We start from the raw sequence: 26,237 nt of genomic DNA on the forward strand, positions 1-26,237 counted from the left end.
GGAATTAATCAAACTTCTCTGACCATACAAGTATAATTTGGAGATAAACAACAATTTTCCTTCAACAAGATAGTCAAACTAGATTTGAAGGCCCATAAAACTACATATCATAATAAATGTGGACACGAACAGGATAAACAAATACTGAGAACGAAAATATGAACAAATTACACTCAAGTTACTGAGGTCAATTTGTGTCCATTGCCATGATTAATCTTTGACTGTGACCCCTGATCCCCCAACTGCAGTAGAAAAATCAGATAATTTGAGTTCTAAAATCTTCTGGCTTTCAACTGCTAAGGGATACTGAGGATGTAGCCAAACCAGGCAGACACGAGTGTTCTAGTACCTGACAACTGGGAGGCAGCGACGTTCGCCTTTGTCATCAAGAGACGGTATGAAAGGGTCGTACTTAGGCAGTGGGATGGGGGCACACCACGGGGCCTGCCATGAAGTACACGAGTTGCAGATCTTCTTACCGTGTGCATCTGCAAGACTACGACAAAGTTAAGAGAAAGTACTACACACAGAAGACAAACTTAATACAGTAATCATAAAATTAATTGGTGTTAGGTTAGGTACACAAACACCAGGGAACACTTGCCTTTGAAAACACTTGTGATGGAGTAATCGTGGTCAATGAACTGTCCCATCTGCATAACCATAGCATTGTGTTGTGGGGCAGAGAAGATGGTGGGCTGGCTGGGGTGAGAAGGAAGGTGAGGCACACGATGCACCAGGAGACTCACCAGGCGCGGGTTGGGTAGGAGGCCGCCCAACACTGAGGCAGTCCGCATCATGCCACGGTCTGACACGGGAGGAGAGATTAAAGAGATACAGATACCATAAATCCCCTAAAACCGCCCTTAAAATGAATTGAAACCTAAATCGTCGTCTTAAAATTATTAAGATTAACCCTATTAACAAAACCTTACTTTCACTTCACCATTTGGTCAAATTTCTATACACAGTTTATCAAGGGATCTGTAATTTAATTCTTGCTATTATCCGGGTACGATAGGTGGACAGACAGACAATTCCAGTCCAGCCTAACACAATTCACAGGCCGGGATGGGTAGGGAAATACAGTATAAAAGTATTATGATATTTAACTTCCTTTGTATCTTTTGGGATTTTGTCATCTTAAACCACCCCCACCAACCCACAGCAGCGTCAAGGGCTCACCATACACAGGCGACAGGAGGCGGTAGAGGAACTGGCCTGAAGTGCCGTACTCCGGGTGGATCAAGTTGTTACAGCGACCAGACGCACTCCGGTAAAGCACACTCCCGTCACACGTACCAACCGATATCCTGATGGGAAGAAATATTTTCATTCCTGGTAATATAAAAATAATTTTATCCTAAGATTATCCGCCCTAAAATACTTGGCGTTTCATAAGGAGTTTAAAAAATAATTCTAGGTAGATGATATATTCATATATTCTATGAGCCATTGTGTATAACAGACAAATGAACGACTGCCCGATCATCTAGCTAGTGAGCCAACCAGGGGCAGTAGCGAAGATTAAAAAATAACTCAAGCTTTACATTTACTTCTCCAGTTCAATAAACTTTAATGCTAAAACGTTAAGAAAATCAAGTTACTTGCACTTCTTGGGGAGCATTGCGAGGTGGTCAGGACTCAGCTCTGGCGGGAGGTTGGCCTCGAGGCCATCGGGATCCAGCCAATAGGGCGATGCGGTGGGGTCCAGGTAGCCTGAAAGAAGTGGTTTATTAAGTCACATTCCATAACCTGTATTAACCGATTAACCAAGGATTTAGCTTGTGGATACACCATTAACGTCAACTGAAATAAAAAAACAAACAATGATCTTAAGATATGACTAAGTTAGTATACGTTGGTTCGGTTTGGTCTATTATTATTGGTGCAGAGGAACATCCTCACCCGAGGCATCGTTGTAATTTAGTGAGAGAAACGTCCAAACTCACCTGTTGGAGCTTTCAGTAACGACCTCCACACTCAAAAAGTCTTATCAAGGTATGGCATCATTTCCTTGCCCAGCCACCAGAGTCTAGTGACTAGACTAACCAAGGCACACAGTAAGGTCAGGTAGGGAGCAACATGCATTAAATACTATCAACAACTCAAAACCTGCGGTAGAGGTGTAGAAAAGGGTGACCACCAGAAGGAATTAACAGAATTGGTTGAATTTTTTTCTACAAACTAATATGATATTAAACACAAAATGGAAACAATGCATTGAACCAAATAGAACCTGACCTGACATACCCATAGGTTGGGTTTGTTAGGTCAGGTTATATTAGGTTCTATGCATTATCGTGTTAATATTGAAGTTGATACACATCAGCAATGGCGCGGAGGAATTTGTGGAAGCGTTCACCATCATTTAAAGGAAACGTCTCTTGGAAAGGGATTCAGCGAGGTAAACAACAAAAATGGCGCCGGGAGGAGAATTGTGAAGCGGGAATAGAGTAAATAAAAAAAATACTTAAAATTATAATAATCGAAATCATCAAAACAACAAGTACAACAAAAATCAAGAAAATCAACAAAAACTTCTGGTGGTCATCCTTTTCTACACCTTTGCCAATCCTGGTAGTTGAATGGCGCCCCTGGTCTTAAAACTTGCCAACAAATGGTCGCTGGGCTGAGTTATGAGACCTTTTGACGGTGGCGGCGACGGGAGTCTTCCTCAGAGGGACCTCCACTTGTCTACCAACACTGGCGCTCACACACGCCAACACCTGCAAGAATGATACAGCTTAGCTCAAACCTCAAAGAGCTTCATGGATGTGTGAGTACATTGTGTCTTATTGATCAGGCTGTAGTCTTTGGGAGCACCAACAGTGAGTCAAAACGAACCACCAAATTTAACCCACCAAGTTACAAAACCAAACCAACTTCACGTTAAACCCTTCACTTCGGGGACACCACTTTTAATATTTTATTTGGCTAACGCCAGACGATTTTATTCAACTAAGAGGGGGGGGGGGGGCGCAAGCAAGGGGTTATTCATCTACGTATGTATATACACATATATGTATACATGAATGAATGAATATAAAAACAATCGAGGATAACAAAATATTAAAAACAAACTAACCTAACCTTTTTAGGTTAAGTTAGATCAGGTAAGGTAGGTTAATTTGGGTTTTTTTTGAACGACTAATTATATAACAGCAGTACTTGCTACTTTGTACAGTAAAGTTCTCAGTCTTGTCGAATGTCAACAACAGCGTTCGGGATTTTGCGCCCGATGAATACAAGATTACCGTGATCTTAATGTTATGTTCGGAAACGGAAACCAACAGGGCATATAATGGGAGGGAGGTGGGGTAGGGAAGAAACTGGTGGGGAAGCTAGGACTTCAAAAATATTACACAAACTACGAGCTTAGACACATTCATCTCTCCTAAGAGTGCATGCTGTGCCAACTCACCACAGCCACGAAGGTGTTCATTACGAGAGACAAGTAGATAGGAATCGGGAAGCACAGTACCTGGCCGGCCTGCACATTAGTCCTCACACAACACAACGACAACTGATGAATGATGACAACTGACTCGGCCAGTCGCAGTGCATCATGGGTACTAAGGAAGGACGTACACAGATATATAAGTCGTGAACCCTCGCCCTGAACCCGTACTACAGTCGTTAACTTTTCAACTCCTAGATGTCGCCACAACCACCACCGCAATTGGTGGCCTATTGGTGTGTCCTAGATGATGCCTCTACTTCTGTACCGTATTAAATTTTCTGCAGTAGATGGATTAGTGATTTTACAAGCATATTCAGGCCAATATGTTTTCTCTGGTGACTTTGTTGAACATGGTTATATTAATTTGACGAAAGCTTGTCTAGTCTTTTATCGGTCAGCATGGATGCTATCGCCTAAAACAGCGTTTCTTAACCTGGGGTGCTGGGAATGAACAAAATAAATTATCAAGCAGTATTTTATTTACTTTTTATAGCCCTGTAGCAACTGTAGTCTCTGCAACCAGATGCAGGGGGTGCTGGACTGCCTTGACCTGACTACAGGGGGTGTTGAGGTCGGAAAAGGTTAAGAAACGCTGGCCTTAAATCTAAATAGACAAGTTTTACCATTATATCTTATGTTTCTCTTTTCCCTCCAGACCTAACGAGTATAATAGTCCACCTCCAAATCCTATATTTTCGCCTTAACTTCACGAGTAAATGGTATACGGTGAGTAAGAGTTTGTTTGCCTCTACTGACCTGACTGATGAATATGTTTTTCTCCAGATATATTATTTTGGGTTTAGAAGTTGCTAATATATTGTTCATAGTAATTGTGTGTGTGTGTATGTTCTACTATGAACATACACTAACAAAATAACTTCCACATTTTTGGCAACATCTGACGTCACCTGAAGGATCATGTAGGTAAAGGCGATTGGAATCTTAACATATTTACTCAGATTTTCGTTTAATTCATAGATGATTCGCATGTTATTACAATGTGATTTATAATATCAAGTCTTATAGTTTGATCAAGTTCCTTATATACTATTTTGATTCGGTTTCCAGTGACTTATGTTAAATACTTTTAACAACAAACTAAAAACTAATAGAATTATACAATAAGCATTACTGTTGTGGACTTTAATGAAAATAATAAACTTGACAATTTTAGGTTTACATAGGATGATTGTGGCCTCAGTTGTGATCAGATATGGGATCATTAATAACAAACAAGACTCCCCCCTCAAAAGAGCCTTTCGAGTCTGATTGGCTATTGACAAAGCTGCTGACCGCTAAAGATCCGATAATAATCAATCACCCGGGAATATTAAACCTTCGCTTCTTATCGTCCATTTATCTCGCTAATCCAATCAACGTATTTTCTATTCAATACTACGTTCTCTCTTGTGAATAGGATCAAATAAATTATTGGGTCTTATAAGGTCGTTCAGATATCTAGACGGTCCGTCCCTCGTGACGATCTTCAGGAGTGAAGTGCTTCCCCATCTGGAGTACTGTCACCCCATCTGGTCCCCGAGATATGCTAGGGACTGTCAGTTGGTTGAAAATGTTCAAAGGAGGGCCACCAGACTGGTGCCTGCACTTCGGCACCTCAGCTACCCTGAGAGATTGGAGCGCCTGAACTTGCCTAGCTAATACTACAGACGGGCAAGGGGGGACCTAGTTGAGGTTTATAAGCATCTCAGGGGGCACTACTCAGTTGAGTGTCCTTACTTGGAGCTGGCGGACGCTCGCCCCACAAGGGGTCACAGCTCAAGATTGAAGAAGCCGCAAGTCCAGAAAACCGTGAGGGCAAACTTTTTCGGAGTGAGAGTTGTAAACTCTTGGAACAATCTACCAGTGTGTGTTGTGACGGCACCGAGTGTGAGCTCTTTCAAGAGAAGACTTAACCAACACTGGAGCCGGTGCATGCCCAATATTTGCCAACAGTGCGTGACAGAGACGTGACCGATCGCCCGGGCGGCTAGCGAGCCGACCTTTTGGTGAAGAATATAAAGGAAAAGAGACGTGACCGATCGCCCAAGCGGCTAACAAGCCGATCAGTGGCGAAGAGGATAAAAGTAAAGTAAAAGAAATAGTGAGGGCCATGTTGAAGGTATCGAGAGAAAACAGTAGTGAGTGAAGGGGGGACTCGTGTGTTGCTACGCAGAGGGAATATAATTGAAGAAAAACTTTAATTTAGTCTAGTTTACCATTAATATACAGATTTCTTCTTCCACATCAGTTTCCTCTGCAATCTGGTATCATCGTCATTATGAGTCGAGTTTAGAGGAAATCAAAACCATTGTTACTTATTTTATATTTGCTAAATTAGTTTGTTTTAAACGTCAACGAATTACAGTTTAGTTGGATTGTCTAATAAATATTACTCCACGTAAACTCTCATAGACTCGCACACGATAACTCTTTACACCTCATGTTCGTTCTTAGCTTCAAAACATCACAATTCATAACTAAATCTTTAATATTTCCGTCATAATATAGCTCGCTCATAATCCATTTTCTATATATCTTAAATTGGGTTTTAAAAACTTATAATATTCTCGTTTAATAAATATTCCTCTTTATTATAATAACCAAAAGACGATACAGAATGATATGTTTTCAAAAATTTTCAGAAGACAAGCGTAATATTCTTAGACGGGAGAGCCGCTGTGTGCTAGACCATCTTGTCACCAGTGTTGAGGGGACGAGGAAGGCTCGTCAACACAGCAGCTGGCAGTGTTCGTCCTGGTTTGGCTGTTGACAGCCAGACAGTTGAGGCTTACAGCGCATCTGAGGTAAACATAAACAATTAGGGGATACGGGCTTAAATAGATATTCCTTGAAGTCTTAAGGCCACACCAGATATATATACGGGTAAAAGTCAACGTCTGAAAAATAAACTAAATAAATTAATAACAAGATAAAAGATGATTTGTTTGCTATAAATTCCGTTTCTACATTAGTCTGGGTGGATCAAGGGGGTACAGATACTTTAACAGAGAAATGATGAAAAACATAAATACAGGAGGTTCAGCAGGCGAGAGACGAGATTCGCCTTGACGAGAGACAGAATTTACCTAGCACGAGAGACAGGAGAATTACCAAGCACGAGAGACAGGAGAATTACCTAGACGAGAGAAGGAATTTACCTAGCACGAGACAAGAAATTTACCTAGACGAGAGATAAGGAATTTACCTAGCAAATGTGACAGGGTCTTCCCTAGCACGAGAGACAGGGTACTCACATGGCCGTGGGAGAGACAGAGACAGACGAGACAGGGAGAGACGTGGACGTATCTGCCAGGAGGGTGAAGTTGACCCCTGTAAGCACATTCCACCTGAAGAGGGTAGTGTTCCTCCTCCCATAGGGTCAGGTCAAGGGAAGCCAGCTGGTCACACAACTTCAAGGGGTTCCTAATGGGGGGAGGGGGGTAAAGTTGTCCTGGTTAAATAGGTTTCAATCCTAATAGGTTTTCTATTAACAGGTTTCAATCCTAATAGGTTCTCAATTAATAGGTTCCAGCCCTAATAGGCCCTAGAATTATAACACCAGTTCTGATAGGTCTCAATCCTAATAGTACCCAGGCACTTACTTTAGGAGGAAAAGAGGTACTCACTCTCTCTTAGAAGGGAGGAAGAATACATTGGCAGGAATTCTAGCGTCGTCTTCATCCAAGTTGTCACAGACGAGGCGAGCCAAGGAGGAGGAAGTGCGGACGTCGTGAAGCTGAGGAGGTGTCAGCCCTGCGTCAGCGTTCTCATACCTGACAAAAAAAAAAAACCTTCGATATACTAAAATAAATTAGGGTCACATGAGAATTAGCCACCCCTTCTCCCCAGCTTATTATTATTAAACTTATATAAATTAGTTTGTGTATTAGTAAATGTATAAAGGATCGAGGGTCGGGGGAGGATCGGGGGAGGGTCGGGGAGGGTCGGGGAGGGTCGGGGTCGGGGGAGGATCTGATGGTCGGGGGGAATCGAGGGTCGGGGGATCGAGGTCGGAGGAGGATCGAGGTCGGGGAAGGATCGAGGGTCGGGGAGGATCGAGGGTCGGGGGGGTCGGGGAGGATCGAGGGTCGGGGAGGATCGTGGGGAGCATCGTGGGACAGGGTGTGCATGGGGAGGGGAGACTCACCAGAACCTGTCGCCACGTCGGGAGTTGAGAAACTGGTAGGCGATGATGCAGGCGAATGTTGGCCCCACCAGACCTCCTGGTACATGATTCTCCGCCTGCGATGAGCAACAGTCGATCTTATTATCTCAGGTTTTTACCCAAACACACACCGACCCTCTCACTAATCAACTCCCGACGGTTTTCTTTAGCCTCTAACATACCCCAGAACATCATTATATAGCCCAAACATCATTATGTAGCCCTAACATAGCCCAAACATCATTTTATAGCCCTAACATAGCCCAAACACCATTATGTAGCCCTAACATAGCCCAAACATCATTATATAGCCCTAACAGCCCAAACATCATGATGTAGCCCTAACATAGCCCAAACATTATATAGCCCTAACATAATCCGAGCATCATTATACAGCTCAAACATAGCCTTAACACCGACTCAACATAGTCAACTAACCACCAACTCGTCATTTCGTAACATAGTCCCAAGACAACTTCTGGCACATACAGTACACAACACAGCCCCCACATGCACAACACAGCCCCTACATACTCACCAGGCCCCCCACATACACAACACAGCCCTCCATACTCACCAGACCACCACATACACAGCCCCACATACCATAGCACATACTCACCAGACCCCACATACACACAGCCCCCACATACAGCCCCTATATACTCACCCCCACATACACAACACAGCCCCACATACTCACCAGCCCCTCACATACACAACACAGCCCCTACATACTCACCAGACCACCACATACACAACAGCCCCTACATACTCACCAGATCCCCACATACACAACAGCCCCCACATACTCACCAGACCCCCCACACAACACAGCACTCACCACACCCCACAACAAAGCTCCTACATACTCACCAGACCCCCACATACACAACACAGCCCCCACATACTCACCAGACCCCCAGGGAAGAGGTCCACATCTTCAACATGAGCATAAGCCTGACGAAGGGCGGCCACGGCTGACTGTGACATTACACGGAGTAGGTCGTCGAATGAGGTGGCAGCCTCACCACCACACGCTGCCCGATACTTGATGTAAGGCCCAATCCCGTGATCTCGACCTGACCAACACACACACACACACGGAACAAGGCCATTATGGTTAAATAGTTATAGGTAATACGTCATTTGAATAATCACCTGAGGACTAGACATCCAAGCTTATTTCACCTGAGGATACCTGTGGGGCGTTAGGTTAGGTCAGGGTGTTTAATCATATATATATATTTTTTTTTACCATTATAACATTTTTCTCTTACTACACGTATCCCATTCTTCTTCACATCTCCTCCTCCTCCTCTGTACTTCCTTGTTTCATCTCACACAAACGTAAGAGAATAATCAATAAAAATAAATTAAAAGTAGATACAAAAGTATAAAAAATAATACTTTTCTCATGGATAGACTAAAGTGAAAGTAATAAAAGTGTGGGTCATTGGTGAGAAAAATATATATATAACATTCTTTATTTCCTGTGTATAATGTCATTGTGTTCACAGGGTTATAATATCGTATTTAAAGTGTTAAGAGATCGTACTCAAGGTGTTAAAATATCGTACTCAAGGTGTTATGTTATCGTACTCAAGGTGTTATGTTATCGTATTCAAGGTGTTATGATATCGTACTCAAGGTGTTATGTTATCGTACTCAGGGTGTTATGTTATCGTACTCAGGGTGTTATGTTATCGTACTCAAGGTGTTATGTTATCGTATTCAAGGTGTTATGTTATCGTACTCAAGGTGTTATGTTATCGTATTCAAGGTGTTATGTTATCGTACTCAAGGTGTTATGTTATCGTACTCAAGGTGTTATGTTATCGTACTCAAGGTGTTATGTTATCGTACTCAAGAGGTTAAGTTGCTCCTACAAAATTAACCCAAGTTAATTTATGAAGTCAGCTCGTGGTCTCATTGGCTATGCTGGAGACAACACATGCCATCAGCCAATACACATCCCCCAATGGAACATACCATTAACCAATCAGATCCTCTACAAATCACGCCATCGACCAATCACCGTCGGAAAACATATCAAAACTAACAGTGTTCTTGTAAAACGGTTACCCAAATTTGTCTTATGCAACAATAAATGAAAAAAAAAATGATCGATCACCTGAAGAATAGACACCCCTGCTTATTTCACCTGATTTGAACACCCTGATACTACCTGCAGGGAAGGTCAGCGTTCGGGTATTTAATCAATGTGAAATAAATCAGCGTGCCTAATCCTCAGGTGATCCAAATAGACTAACCAGAGAGGGTGGTTGACGACCTACCTATAGCCACGAGTTACAAGCCTTACCTCTGGCGATGTTCCTGGCGAAGAGGTCTTGGGGAGCAGTGTGGAGCCCCTGGAAGAGCTGGTTCAGGATGGCCCCCTCAAAGCGTAGGTCGACGGCCTCAAGCCTTGTCCCCACTAGTCCACGCACCACGGTGTCAGACATACCAGGCTGTGTGTGGGGGGTTAGGTTAATCTGGGTTAGGTTAGTCTGGGTTAGGTTAGTCTGGGTTAGGTTAGTCTGGGTTAGGTTGGTTTAGGCGGAGTTAGGTTTGGTTAGGCTGGTTTAGGTTTGGTTGGGTTAGGTTTGGTTTAGCTAGGCTGGGTTAGGTTAGGTTAGGTTTTGTTAGGCTTTTCTTCCCTTCCTATGCCAGTTCTCCCACACTTTCTCCCCTTTCCCCCCAGCCCTTTCTTCTTCTTTCCCTCTCCCAATCCTCTCTCTCTCTCCCTCCCTCCCTCTTCCAACCTTCTCTCCCTCCTTCCCACCCCCTCCCATACCTCTTCTCTCACCTTCAGCGCCAGGGAGGAGTTGTGGAAGGTGTGGACGAGAGGAACAGAGGCCAGCGGGAAGTAGTTGTGGTCTAGGAGAAACAGCCGATTAGGTACCATGGTGTGACCCACTCTAAAGGCACTCGTAGCGAACTCGTTTAGTACTCCTGGGTTGACCCGAGCGTCGTAGCCCTGTTGGAGGAGGCGGCGGCGGCGGTTGAGGAAATACAAGGAAGAGAAAGAGGAGGAATATTTACAAGGAAGAGGAGGAGAGTAGGTGGAGGAAGAGATAGGAGGAGGAAAGGATAGGAGGAGGAAAGGATAAGAGGAGGAGGAAGAGATACAAAGAACAGAAAGATAAAGAGGAGATAATGGTTCGTTGGTAAAATTATTAATCAAAACAAATATCAAGAGAATGTTCCAAGATATCAGTGCCCTGTTTTTACCTGTCCTAATTACCTGTCCGTGCCTAATTAACCTATCAATACCCTAAATTACCTGATAGTATCCCGACTTCTCCGGAGTAAGGCGGTAGTCGGCCATCTTCTGTTGGCCGAGCAGTACTGGCAGAAACTCACTGTAGACAATATGTTGATACTGTGCAATGTTGATTCGACGTGCCTCCTGAACGACAAGGGGCGACAGTGTTAACATATGGGCGACACCGTGTTAAAATCTAGCTCACACGTCATTAAATATTGAAATTTATGCTGAAATCTGAGTTTAACGTCGAAAAACGCAAATACACATCCCCTCCACACATACCTACAAACACATCCAAACCCATAAGTACTAAATTAACACACATACACCTCCAAAACAAACACAAACACCCACACACCCAAAAACACTCACACACACACCTACAAACACACACACAGCTACAAAACAAACAAACGCCCACGCACCCTCACACACCTACAAACGCACCCCCACCCACACATAGCTACAAAGCAAACACAAATAAACGCCCACACACCCACCTACAAACACACACCCACCCCCACACACACCCTCACCCACCTACAAACACACACCCTCACGCGCACGCACTCACACACACACCCACCTGGAAGATGGTCTCGTCGCCCCAGTGAGGGTTGAGGGCAGACAGGTGGGTGGCGAGGCGGTTGTGCTCCCTGAAGAACAGTGTGTGTATCACCATCAAGGCCAGGTGCTCGTTGTTCCTGTCACCATAGAAGGGGTGTTATTATTGTGAGTGAGTATTTTTGGTGTAAAGAATAGGGGTGAAAGAAGATTAAAAGGGGTATTAAGTTTACTTCCAACAACAGATGTTTGGTGGGGTGAAAGGATGGGCTTAACTTTGTGCTCGGTGTTTATCTTAACAGAACTTAACCTGAAGAAGCCAACCCACCTGTCGTCACCAGCGAGGAAACATTTATTCTTGTCGCTGCGGCAATCCTCGAAGTGATGGGCGTCCGTCGTGGGAGGAAAACCTCTCCGGGAGTTCCCCGGCTTCACCTCCACCATCATCCCCCCAAAGTACAGTCTCAGGTCCCTCTCGCGGCACTCGTCACTCCCGTACACCTGTCATCACAACATAACAGAACTCTTGAAAGTTTTAATCTCGGGGTTACAAAAAAATGTGATTGGGTGTTGTTCGCCATACCGTTTATTCCAGCGCCTCTGTCACCCCGACCAATAAGAATTCGCGATAGCTCAAGACTCGGGGTTACCAAAAAATAATATTGGGTGTCGGAATGGTTAGAAAAAAATATGAAGGTATGTCTTAAGGCGAGCAAGAGCACTTACAAACTATGAAAGTTAAAGATATTGGAGCAGAATTTTTTTCTCGTACGGCGAAGAAACGTACATATATTTTTATAATTTTTTTTACCAGGAGAATAATATTAGGTATAAGGAAAAGTATAAATATTTTTAGAAACTTTAAAAAAAATCTTACTTCGCAGTTTGTATTTTCGAAACAGCAGCACGGAACTTGTTGAAATAAAACACTTAATTGTCTAAACCAAACGTTCAACTAAGATAAACTACTATCATGACGCAACACAATCGGCCGACGCACTGATGCCCACACAAGCAGTCTCCGTAGTAGAGGAGATGAGGATAAGACGAAGTATAGACTCACCGTGGAGAGGTCGAGGAACGCGGTGCACACGCTGGTCTGATCGAGTGTGGGCAGCCCCTGCATGTCACGCCCACCCACAGCACCACTCCTGCAACATACAAGTCATGATACAATCATTGACAGTGATCAACTCTTGCAGAAAAAGACATTAAGTAACTAACAAGTTTATCATTAGATAACACCCACTTTCCCCATTTTACCATCTCGGGACGCCCTCTGTCGCCTCACCTGACGAAGCTGAGGCACCTGCGCTGGCCGGAGTAGAGATCCTGTGGCTGGAGGTGAGAGTCGTCTTGAGGGATGGGGATTGGGGCACAGGCCGGGTCGTCCCTCCACATGCTACAGGCCTCACACTTCTTCGGGGTCGAATCCGCACCTGTAGGGAGGGAGACACACACACGTACAGGGGCGATAGTGTGTCAATGGCCGAGTGATTACCCTTCCAAATATTCTATCACACACACACCTACCCACTGAGTCGACTGACTGCCTCCCTGACTCTCCTGCCTCCCTGACTCTCCTGCCTCCCTGACTCTCCTGCCTGCATGTACCTGTGATGATGGAGATGAGGGCCAGATCGTGGTCTATGAACTGCCCTATCTGCATGAAGAGGAGGTTGTGTGAGGTGGGTGGGCCTGTGGGCGCCTCCCTCACCACCAAGCTCACCTCCCTCGGGTTAGGCAGAAGACCTCCTACTGCTGACCGAGTCCTCATCAACCCGGCGTCTGTAATACAACAGGTGGGTTAAGTTAAGTTACGTTAGGTTAGGTTAGGCTAGACTAATGAAGCACAGGGGGGGTCACTTACCATACACAGGTGGGAGGACGCGGGGCATAGGCTGGCCGGGGGAGCCCAGGTGAGGGTAGAGCAGGTTGTTACAGCGCCCCGAGATGCTCCGATACCTGGCAGATGAGTTGCACGCCACAGGTACCTCTCTGTGGCACGCCGGTGGGGCGGGGGGGGGGGTGGATGGGAGGAGGAAGTTGGGGAGGTTTTGGAGGGAAGGGAGGAGGATGGAAACGATGAGGATGGAGGCGAGGTGGTGGTGTGGAGGAAGAGGGAGGCGAGGTGGTGGTGTGGAGGAAGAGGGAGGCAAGGTGGTGGTGTGGAGGAAGAGGGAGGCAAGGTGGTGTGGAGGAAGCGAGGTGGTGGTGTGGAGGAAGCGAGGTGGTGGAATGGGAGGTGTAGAGGGGAAGAGAGAGATAATATGGTTATTAATATGGACAAGACTTAGGTAAAGATACAAAAGTTTAGGGTAGAGGGGCGTGGTCGCCAACACCACCAACTAAGTACTGGTCCTTAACATCCACTTTATTCCCCGTCAACTATTACTTTTATTTCTCTAAGTTATTTTTGTTGACTTTAAGGAGCCAGTGCAGTTGAGGCATATGAATAAAAAAAAATACATCTCTCATGCTCAGAAAACATCCATCAGTCGAGTCAGAATTAGCAGACGTTGGCTGGACTTGAAAAAAATGATGAGGAAATGTCACACTGTCATATAAAGAAGACCCTCATACTTATTAAATATATTAATGTGTTTAATCATCGTATCTCACAGCTTCTCTTTCTCATACCGGATATGTTTATGTTGTGCGCGATCTTGGAATCCTGAGAGGAGGGGGAGAGGTGGAGGAGGGGGAGGGGTGGAGAGGGGGTGGAGAGTGGAGGGGGTGGAGGGGGTGGAGAGAGTGGGAGAGGGGGTGGAGAGGGGGGGTGGAGAGGGGGGTATAAACACAATCCAACCAATTCGACCGTAACTCAAAGAATACCTAAGTTAATTGCGGTTGAGTTAGGTTAGGGTAGTGTGTGTTGTATGCAGTCAGCTGATAGGCTTTACACCATACACTCTCGCAGGAATCCAATATTGTTCACCAACAACTCACCTGCAGGTTGGAAGAGGTGGGGTCAGGTCATCGTGGGTGGTGGGCGGTGCCTTGCTCGGGCGGCGGCCTTCAGGGTCAGTCCAGTATGGCGACACGTTGGGGTCATTTTCTGAGGAAGGGTCAATCTTAGGTCAAAAGGAAAGAAGCTTGTTCGGGGCCTCAATCTCAGTAACAATAACCATAATAACAAATAACAATAGGTTAGGTTAGGTATGGATTCTCTCAGCTTCGAGTTCTCACCTTGGTTGGGTTGAATGCCGTCAGGTGTTGATGCTGCCGCTGATGATGATTGGGAACGTCTTTGATAATCAATTACTGTGGCATCCCCTTCAGTCGCCCTCAAGTTCTGGAGTGTTTTGGGATCTATGACGAGGTTCTGGACTGTTTTGAGGTTCACAGGTAGGGTCTGGACGGCGCTGGGTACTGCAGACTGGGGGTTCACTGGCTGGGTGGTGTACGGGTTGATGAAGATGTTATGGACGGTGTTGGTATCGACGAAGAAGGTGCCGCGAGAGGTGGTGACGGAGGGGTCGAGGCGCTGGAGGAGAGTTTCGGTGTGGGGGGAGGCGTCGTCGAGGGTGATGCCCGTGTACACCACCAGACCGAGGCCACCACGACACCAACACACCACCTGACATACATATACACACACGCTAATAATAATAAGGTAACAAACACAAACTGACAAAGGGCTAGAAAAACGCACACGAACGGAAAGGAAGATGCACACACATACATGAACGAGACTGACTCCCTCCAACACACAAGTACAAGAAGCTGAATACGACAAAAATAGGCAGGGCAAAGTTTAAGAACAGTTAAGGAGAGTTAAATAAGGTATAAGTATAGTCAATTGGTCACAGGTGGGCAAGTGACGGTAGTGGCCGCCTGTCGAACAACACTTCCCGTCCACCACTGGTCAGGAGGGTGCAAGAGACGGGGCTTTGTGGTGTCTGGTAGGTTACTCGGCTTTAAAATATTAAATACATGAGGATTAGCCCCCCCCCCTTCCTCCAACTTATTTCACCTGATAATTAAACACCCTAATACTCACTACCTGCTGGCTAAGTGGTGCCTCCGTTGTTCAGCAACAGCCCCACATACCTTTAGTCCTCACAGGTCATATCCAGACATTTATATCAAGGGGTAAATATTAATGGCCGGCAGTGTTAATGGTTAAGTTAGGTTGATGTCTACAATTAGTGTCCATTTAGTTTAGAGCTGTAAAAATAACTGTGAAGTACTCGAAAGTTCACAACCAGTCAACTACAACGTGACAGTCAGTGCCTGTCACACCTCATAATGACCACATACACACACAAGCTAGACCTTGATCACCCACCATCCATCAGTGTCATTGTTTAGGTAAATCCCTCTTACATTTTCTCCTCACGGGCCCTAAGTCATTCCTGCCCTGTTACCGGCACCAAAAGCTGAAAAATATCCTCTACCAACACTAATCTTGAGTCAACACCCACACAGTCGTCAACACAAGAGAGAATTAGCATTTAGTTACCAGAAATAAGAGCACCAACATTGGCTCCATCAGGACAGGTGACCACTTCAACTACACACAGCAGAGGACAGGACGCGCCACCGCACACCCACACATACTGTACACTCCAACACATTGACCGGTACAAAAAGACTATAAGAAAGACGGGAAAGTTCAGGCGTAAACAACACAACTAGGTGTAACATTTTCTCAGAGCGTATAGCGCGCCATCTATTGAGCGCACTACCAAGTACCTTTCTCAACAGGGTGCTGATAAATAATAATAATGCAAACACAGTGGCTTCTATTTAGCTCTTTGTTAGGGTGCCAACCCGGGGGATAATTAAAGGCCGCGTCTATAGTTTGTTCATTAGCGAAGGTGACAAGGGAAGATAGAAATGTTCACGCAGCGCGGCGTCTGGGCCCAAACTATCTCCCGTCAGCTGGCGGACTCATACACTGGTGCTAAACCGGCACATACCCTAACACTCTTCAAATGTTTTCCCCTTCAAAGGTATGCCTAGTATCTTCTGCCATCTACTACATCTGAAGAAATGTATCCAGAATTACTTAAAGTTACTAAAATTATAATAATGATAATACCTGCCCCTAGCATCTCCCATGGAAATTGTTTAACTTTCAACATATTATACATCGATAATAAATAGGACTTATACAATCTTACTCTTGGTCTATTTTTCAAATATATCTACAGAACTTACTTTTCTTTATCTTTGGGTAATCGATGACATACGGAATCGGGATGTGTGTCCTTTCTCTGTTTACAGATTATGCACGGGTGTCCTTTACTTGTCATGTTTATAAGACCATTCATTTCTATATTGTGCTCGTGTGTGGATTGCGATTGTCATATTCAATGTGTAAACTAGCAAACGACGCGCTCCACACTAGCGACATCTATCCACCGCACTACCAAATTTGTGCGTTCGTTCGTGTGTTAACCATTACATGTGAATGCCTGAGCTTTCCCGTCTTTCTTATAGTCTTTGGCGGTACTGCTGATGACACACGAAAAAAAGTGAACTCCGATTGTCTGCTGTTTTAGCGTCGAATGAATCACTTCTTGTTTGTGAGCCTAAATGAATGAAGCTTCGAACAGTGGTTGAATTTGTCTCGAAACATCTCGATTCAGGAAGTCGAATATTCCAAGTTTAAGAGATATATTAAGCGAAGATTCAAGGACAGGTTGTTTCAAGACTCATCGAATCATCTAACAACGAAGATTCGCTGTTCTTGCAGTCTAAATCAACAAATTATCGAGTACACTATCGACACTCACTACACCCAAGCTCAACAAACCGTAATTTACGGCAACATAATCGATTAAACCAAGTCGTCAATGTCCCGATATCGCAAAATCAATCTCTGCTATACGAAGGAGTTAACGTTACGATATCGGGATCATTATCGGCTGAATAACCGATAGCTCCCAAGGGAACTCTGTATCTAGCAAACATATTCCTGTCTGACAATATTACTCCATTAGGTTAGGTTAGGTTAGGTTATCATAATACTTAAAGTCTCCTTAAGGTACGGCTGCCTGGGCTCTGTACGAAAGACAAGAAATCCCTGACTAGGTTTATTACTGACGTGTTGTACTTCCCACCCGCCCCGCCCCGCCCCGCCCCGCCACCACCTCCTCCAGGCCCCGCAGACAACAACGCCGTATTTTTTGTGGGTTTACAAATGAAAACAAACACCACCATATACTTAACAAAAGTGTTACCTGACCTAATAAACGAAACCCAAAAACTAAACACACCTTCCACTCTCAGATCCCAGAACATCTAAGTACTGTATTGTATAATTTTCCTCCATTAGCTAATAGTAAATTCAACCTTATGGAAGAACATCTGAAGGGTGAAAATAATAATGGGTGAAAGAGACAGACAACATGATAACACTTTAATCACCCAGAGTTGTGTTTCCGTGTCTGGTATAGAGGGAGGAGCGGGTAGGGGGAGGGGGGGGGGCCTTACGGTAAGGCAGATTCCATTCGTTGTGTAACTTCCCCGGTAATAGCAGGTAGTCCCTCACGGAGCATACTTCCGCCTACTGACGAAGACGAAGATGAAGATGGTCTCCTCCCCCTACCTACTTACTTCCTCCCTCTTCCCTACCTCCTTCCCCCCTCCCTTCCTCCTCTCCCCTCCCTACCTCTTTCCCCCTACTAATCCCCTACACCCTTCCCCCTCCCATCCTCCTCCCCCTTCCTCTCCCCAAGGTCCTAGGTATTAGACTAACTCCTGGAACTGCTGCTGGTTTTTCATAATTTCTTTTCTGGAGAAGCGAGGGAGGGGAAGCGAGAGGGGGGGGGCGTATATCCCTCTGACGCAGGATATACTAATTTCTATATCTTGGATACTCGAAAAGACACATTTTAATAGTATATACGATAAGGCTCATGAGGTATATATGATGAAGGGAAGAATGAATGGTTGAAATAAATACTGAAGAAGAACTAATGTAATGGTATTTGTGTTTAGCTGTGAGGTTCTGGATGTTGTGTGATGTTAGGTGATGTTTTCCGTTGTTGTCTGCATTACCCCACTCCGCCACAACACAGCCCCACCACCACTTACCACCCCACTCCGCCTGTACAGCCCTACCTCCACGCGCCACAACTGGCCCCACCTGCCTCCGCCCCACCACCTCCGCCACAACACAGCCTACCTCACTCCCGCCACAACACAGCCCCACCTCCCCTCCGCACAACACAGCCCCACCACCCCCTCCCTTGCTTTAGCCCCACCACCTCCGCCACAACACAACCCCACCACCTCCGCCCACCTCCGCCACAGCAGCCCACCACCTCCGCCTACAGCACAGCCCACACCCCTCCGCCACAACACAGCCTACCCCACTCCACTTTGTACAGCCCCACCACCTCCGCCACAACACAGCCCCACCACCCCTCCACCCCTAGCAGCCCTACCCTCCGCCACAACCCACCACCCCACTCCGCCTGTACAGCCCTACCCCTCCATACCTTTGTTACCACCCCTCCACCCTTTGACCCCCACTCCCATACAACCCCCTCCACCACAACACAGCCCTACCCCTCCCGCCACAACAGCCCACACCCCGCCACCACCCCCTCCACCCCCAGCACAACCCCACCACACACCCCACCATACCACCCACTCCATACAGCATTACCCACCCCTCCACCCCCTTGTCCCACACCCTGCCACACCTCCCTTACCTTGGCCACACACCCCACCCCCCGCCCCACCCACCTCCCTTTAGCACAGCCCACCACCACACCCCGCCTTACCACCCCACTCCACCCACAACACAGCCCCACCACCTCACCCCGCCACACCCACCACCACACCACACGCCCACACACAATGCCCTTCCTCTTCTTCGCGCCTCCCTCGGTCAGCCCGGGGTACAGATGGCGCTGTGTTACGCTGTCGAAATGTGATGGGAAGGAAGTTAAGGAGATATTACGAAATGGTTATACAACAGTTTCGGAGAGAGAGAGAGAGAGAGAGAGTGATTTGGTTAGACCCATCTGAATTTTCCTGGGTTCTTGGTTACGTATTTTGGTCTTTCGGTCATTCAGAAATTATGGGTAAACTTGGTCTCTGGAGTTTCGTGAGTCTCGGATATTATTTCGTGTGTCTCGATTATACGGGATCTGGTTAATTCGGTCTCTGTGTTGTACGAAATTTGGTTAATTTGGTCCGTACACTGGGAGGGGATGAAGGCTAGAAACGTGATTGGTTGAGACAGTGGTAACGTCATCGTCGGGTATGGAGAGGGAGGTATTGTGATTAGCTTAAGTTCTTGTTGATGTTATCCTTTTAGGTATGTGATTGGTTGAATTATTAGTGACGTCATCTCTGGGTATGAATATGGAGGGAAAGCAATTGATTTAATCCATGTTGACGTCATCCTTGTGCGTAGAGGACTCGTGTATAATTCCTACTTGTGTATGGCGGAAGGAAAGGTGGAATCATTGGTGACGTTATTCATAAGGGAAGGTGAATGGTTTAATTTCTAGTGATGTCATCCTCGTATATGAAGACTAGAAAGGGGATTGGATTAATAGGTAGTGACGTTATGTTTATTTGTGAAAATTAGATAGGGGATTGGGTTAATTTTTATGACGTCATATTTATTAGTATAATGTAGAAAGGTGATTGGTTTAATTAGTGATGACGTCAATGGCGGTGTGTAGGGGAGAGGAATGTGACCATATGCCACATCGAAGGTCACACCTATCACATGACCTAACGTAACGAGCCTCTCTGACGTCACACTGGCCGATGACGCCATGGAAGTGATTGCCAATAACAGAGGTGATTGGTAGTCCTGACGATTAGGGTATTGGCTATTCGTTTTGTAAATAGCAAATCATGAATATCAGTTATGCGAAGAAAATTGGGGAATAGTGAAACAGTAAGGTCAGGTCAGGTCAAGTTAGGTATCACGTAATTTTTATCTGATCTCAGTCTCTCTCTGAAAGGTCATATCAGATTCTCTTTAAACTTATCACAATTTCCCTCAACGCTTAATCACAGTCACCACCCAAGCTGATCACAGTCGTCACCCCCCAGTAAGCTGATCAGTTACCATCCAAGCTGATCACAGTAAGCTGGCTACGTGTATCCAGGCCATGTCCTTCCTATCTTACGACTCAGTATTATTCTTCACTTAGTGTCACATGTGATGATTTGTGACTCGTAAAACATTGCCTCCCTCTGTGTGGCTGAAGAGAAATTATTATCTCTCTCTCTCTCTCTCTCTCTCTCTCTCTCTCTCTCTCTCTCTATCTATCTCTCTCTCTCTCTCATTCTTTTCCTCCCTCAATCTCCTTTTTTTCTCACTCTCTTTCTCTCCTCTTCCTCCTCCTCCTCACCTCCCCGTAGAGAGAGGCCTTTGTCACCAGGGGTTGAAATAATAGGATCTGATGTCTTCGACTACAGAAGCCATAATGATGCTAGATATGCAAATGATCCCCTTGGGTGCCTGTCTAGTCTGATGTAACCCGTAACTAGATTATAAACCTTTTGGTGGTTTAACAGGAGAGTGGTTTAGTCAATGAGGTTTGGTTTATATAGTGGACGGTAATGCTGGTTTAACAGGAGGACTGAACAGGTTTAGGTTTAATGGTCTATTACGTGAAGGATGTTGGTTTAATTGAATGATGGTTTAACACCACACACACACACACCCTCCACCACACAACCACCATCCACCACACACAACCACCCTCCACCACACACACACACACACACTCACCACGATCTACAAACCTCCTCTCATCTTGATATCGTCCTGTACTTGGTGACCGCAGTCAACATATGGAAGGGCTGGAGAGGTTACTGAGAGAGAGAGAGACTCGTTTTCTTCTAATCAGAACTGAGAGACTTGGCACCCTCACACCCTCAGCCTCTCCACAGTTACACAGATCATCACATCTGTTTATAGTCTCTCCACCTTCTCGCAACTTCCTACAACTCCACACCTCACAGCCTCTCACAGCCTCTCACAGTTACCCACAGATCATCACATTTCTTCACAGTCTCTCACACTTTCTCGCAGCTTCCTACAACACCTCACAGTACCCTCACAGTACCCTCGCAGCCCCTCGCAGCCCCTCGCAGCCCCTCGCAGCCCCTCACAGCCCCTCACAGCCTCTCCTTCCATTGTCAGGTAAAAGGCACTTAACATTATCCCCCAATCCTCCAGGTATCGATACACAACAATGAGAATCACCTTCACGAAATGGTGATTGCATTTCTGTTCACAATGTACAGTTTACGTCAATGCATTTTTAAACAGGAGGAGGAGGAGGAGGAGGAGGAGGAGGAGGAGGAGAGGAAGAAGAAGAAGAAGAAGAAGAAGAAGAAGAAGAAGAAGAAGAAGAAGAAGAAGAAGAAGAAGAAGTTTCATGTCTCGCCCAATAAATTTCGTAATTTACCTCTAGGGGGACATGTTTAATGATAAGGTGTTAAGTTTTATTTATTTTTTCATTCTACAGGTTCCTAGGATGACTATTACCCACCAGGTGTAAGGGGAGGGGCATGGGGATGGAGATGGGCGTGAGGTGGGGGCGTGGGAGGGCAGGGCGTGGAGTGACAGGAAGGTTGTGGGGGTCTTCCAGGCAGTCATGAGATGTGCCTCATCGCTCACATTTGGAGGAGAGGAGGAGGGACGGAGGGAGGAGGAGGGAGGAGAGGAGGGAGGGAGGAGGAGGAGGAGGGAAGGAGGAGGTTGGTAGGGAGGGATGTCTCTTGTCAACCTTAGCCCCTCCTGATGTGGTGATCCTCTCCTCTTGCACAGAATCTCTCAGTGATTCTGTGTTCCTGAGTGTAGGTCCTGTTGTTACTGACTGCCTACTACTACTACTACTACTACTACATGGCCTCCAGCCTCCCCCCAATAGCCATACCTTCGCCACCATTATATTACCTTAATATTAAATATACTAATACACAAGTAGCTACCCTAGCTGTGTTGAGTTAGTTGAGCCGCAGATTTATACGGAATTCAGTGACTGTTGCCTCAAAGTCAATATCTGCAACAGTTGTCGGCTTTAGGGCCGATGCTTTCGTTCCCCTGAGGCAGAACAAAGCCGACCGAAGGAGAGAGAAGGACAGTCGACATCTCATCCAGGGTGTAACATAACTTCTGGGCTGCTGCTTCTGTTCGGATATCACCTCCGCGAGTCTGGCGTAGAAGCATCTTGCACTTGGTCCCATCCCACCAGAGGTTGTGAACACTAGAGGAGTGAAGCTGCCTTGATCAACGTTCTGTATTCTCCCCCCATATGCCCTTATCTTGTCGTTGTCGTTCCTCCTGTGTGCAGCATCGAGAGCTAAGTTATGGTGACATGCGGCCATGGGATAAAATATCCTGATGTCGAAGAAGGCTCACTGTCCCCGCGTCTAGAATCCTCGAGCACTGACGTCAATATGGGCTTCGTTGGATGTGTTTGAAGTCCTATGTTGGAAAATCTCACCGTCCAATGGAAGGAGGGTCGGTTCTACCCTGACATCACGGTAGATTTCCTTCAACATATTTGCTGTGAGATCCCGTACTTCGTCGTGCCTCATACATATGAAGCCTCCTTTCTTGCACACCATGGCGTGATCGACGTCATAAGAAGAGCCACACACGCATTGGGAGGGCAAACCTTCTACTGGCCTACCGTACCTTAGAGCATTGGCATCTGTAAATTCTTGTTTATTGAGACTGAAACCACCAGTTCGGGGCGCCCACCTCCTGCGCTATAGCTACTTTTTTTCAAATTCTCTGGTACTTGCACCAACAGTTGCTGCAGCTTATCACTTTGGCCATGTTGTCGTTCTGTCGTAATGGACCTTCTAATCTTGTTTACTTCACTGGTATCCACCTCCCCCATTGAGTTCTGAGCTATTATGTGGTCCGTGAGGGCTGCCGTGAGCTTAACTGAGTTTTGATGTTCGCTGGCAGCAATCTCCTCTGGATTGGTCAATCCCATTCCTCCCAGTCATGGTGGTAGTGCAAGGAGTGATCTTTCTACTGGGGTTAAGTGAGAGTGTTTCACTAATTTGGGGAATGAAATTGACGCTGGGAGCTTCTTCCAGAGGGTGGAGGAGGGGTCCGATATCAGGGATAGTGCGCATCAGGTAGTTCCAGCGATGCTTGACTCCATGGGTGAATGCCACAAAAGCCGCATGTGGCTCTGTATTAGCAATCTCAGACAGCGCTTGGATTTCCCTAACCCACTCATTCACCTTTCCCGTTACGTACTCGGTCTTGAAGTCCGTCGTGCCTATTACTGAGTCTTGGTGTCTTTGACTACTACTACTACTACTACTACTACTACTACTACTACTACTACTACTACTATCATTGTTCCTCCTTTTGCTACTGCTCTTTCTCTCTCTCACACACCTCTCTCTCTCTCACCTTCGTCTGTAATTGATAGAGGTTTCAAGAATGTCATACCTGTTCATACACATAGTCGAGTGTGTGTGTGTGTGTGTGTGGGCGGGTGTGTGTACGTGTAGTTGGGTTGGGTATACGTGTGGTCGGGTGCGTATACGTGTGGTCGGGTGTATATACATGTGGTCGGGTGTATATACATGTGGTCGGGTGTGTATACTTGTGGTCGGGTGTGTGTGTATGTGTGTGTGGTCACGACCAGGTTTCGGGTCATGGTGGGTGACACTCCCTGGCCTAGTCGATACTCCTCCCCCTGCCCCATTCATGGCGCTTTCTCCTCCCTTCCCATGTGTCACTGTCTGTCTGTCTGTCTGTCTCTCAGTCTGTCTGTCTCTCTGTCTGTCTGTCTTTCTATCTGTGCGTGTGTGGTCTAACTTTCTATCTGTGTGTGTGCGTGTGCGTGTCTACCTTTCTATACATACACACACACACACACACACACACAGGTCAGGCTAAACATCTTTTCCCGGGGACTCCTCTTAACCCCAGAAGGACAGGTGCAGCAGGTGGGGTGGGGTGGGGTGAGGTGGGGAAGGAGAGGATAGGAGGTGGTCGAATCCAGAAAAGGTCACCGGGTATTTCCATGCAGAAGAATAGGTCTTCGAGTTTCGGGGAGGAGAGCGGGTGAAGTGAAGAGGTGGTGGGGAGGAGACGGGATGGGGAGGAAAGGGAATGGGGAGGTGGTGTTGGTGTCTAGGAAGGGTCACGACTCACGAAGGATCTCTACCAACAGGATGTAGGGTGAGGATGAAGGAAAGGACTCTGACGAACCTCCACTAATAGGATATAAAATATTCAGGAGGGGGTAGGGTCCAAAGAGATCAAGTCTTCCGGCCCCTAAAAACAAGTCTCCTCATAAGGTCATAAATCCTTCTCACCCACCAGGTCTTGTAAATCCAAAGGAACATAAAACCCTTTAGGAACTCCCCAAACTGTGTGTGTGTGTGTGTATGTGTTAAAAGGTATCTGTTTTTGTAATCTTGTATTTTTTTTTTTGCTGTATATATTTTCAGTGTATTGTGAGTATTTGATGTTACCACCCCACCACCCATCACCCCATATCCACCCACCATCCACCCACCCACCTCCACCCACCCATCCACCTGCCCACCCACCTGCCTGCCTGCCTGCCTGCCTCTATCTACTCTTTCTAGGCTTCTATCTCTCTCACGCATACACAATCTGTCCCACCTCTCATTTACCACAACAACTGGGACACACCCTTAAAAGGAGAGTTCTCGGCGAGGTCAAATCAGCGTGTTGCCGAAATAGGTCACGGGAGGTCACCAGCCAAGGAGGTCGTGGGAAAAATTGTTGACTGGGAAAGATAATGAAGATGGTGAAAGGTCAAAGAGTTGTTGGCTGGTGAGGAGGAGGAGATATTGGTGACCATCTGAGAGACTGGGGGAGAATTTTGGTGATTATCTGAGAGGTTGTGAAAATTATAATCAAGAGAGAGAGAGAGAGAGAGAGAGAGACACACACACACACACACATTTTACTAGATGTAACCTGCAATGGCCTGAATTAAGAGTTAAGAATTTTCTAGAAAGTTATCACGATAAGAAGAATTTATATTTTTAAGTAATTCTTCCTTGTAACATAAAATCATACGAAAAGAAAATAAGAGAAAGAAGACAAAGACGAAGACGAAGGAATAAGAACTGAAGACAAGAAATAAGAGACGAAGACGAGAGTAGGAGCAAGAGACGAAGACGAAGAAGAAAGAAGAAGAAGAAGAAGAAAAGAAGAAAAAGCGAATAAACGTACATAGTGAAAGTAATGTTCCATGATTCATCACAAAGAGGAAATACAGGTTAATAAAGGTTATATATTGATGTATGTTCTCCTTTGTGGCTATGCTCTTTCTTTAACAAAGCTGCCTCTCCAGTCCTCGTGAGGGGCAGATGACCTACTAGTCCCACCACCTGAGGTCATCCACGGTCAAGCCCCCCCACACACACAAACCCACACACACACACACACATACACACACACTCTTTCGTGACTGCTGGTGTGTGAGTTGCATAAGGGGTAGTGATATCCCTTTCTATACTTCCAAACATAACTGAGGATTTTTGTGCAGTGGGTGAGGAGATAGAGGAACAGGAGGGAGCAGTCACGAGGGAGACCATCACGAACTGGCATACGAGCAACAAATAAAAGTGAATTACATTGACCACTGGTTCTGTTGCTTACTGGCAAAACGATCATCTTGTAACCACATGATCACGGGTTCGCTTTGCAGTCGAATTGGAAGGATGGATTCACTGAAAATATATGCGGTATAATATTGAACTAAATTCCGGTGAACACCTCGTTGGGTGGACAGGCATCCTAACTAAAAATCCTTACCTAACATCCC

General features: G+C 45.9%; 1 protein-coding gene across 1 annotated transcript; it reads right to left on the reverse strand.

Annotated features, from left to right (window-relative positions):
• Positions 1-6,033: 6,033 nt before the first annotated feature.
• Positions 6,034-15,989, reverse strand: LOC121866525 (peroxidase-like). Its single transcript, XM_042366292.1, has 17 exons — positions 15,929-15,989; positions 14,653-15,043; positions 14,413-14,521; positions 13,334-13,461; positions 13,078-13,251; positions 12,755-12,902; positions 12,527-12,614; positions 11,792-11,964; positions 11,486-11,603; positions 10,915-11,040; positions 10,438-10,608; positions 9,952-10,099; positions 8,544-8,710; positions 7,611-7,705; positions 7,090-7,236; positions 6,718-6,886; positions 6,034-6,262 (listed from the first exon to the last, which is right to left on the reverse strand). The coding sequence occupies exons 1-17, from the start codon at positions 15,956-15,958 to the stop codon at positions 6,191-6,193; spliced, it is 2,454 nt and encodes an 817-aa protein (XP_042222226.1). The 5' UTR covers positions 15,959-15,989; the 3' UTR covers positions 6,034-6,190.
• Between the last annotated feature and the right edge of the window lie 10,248 nt (positions 15,990-26,237).

The sequence above is a fragment of the Homarus americanus genome, unplaced genomic scaffold (genome assembly GCF_018991925.1).
Source record: "Homarus americanus isolate GMGI-L3 unplaced genomic scaffold, GMGI_Hamer_2.0 scaffold16430, whole genome shotgun sequence".
Lineage (NCBI taxonomy): Eukaryota > Metazoa > Arthropoda > Malacostraca > Decapoda > Nephropidae > Homarus > Homarus americanus.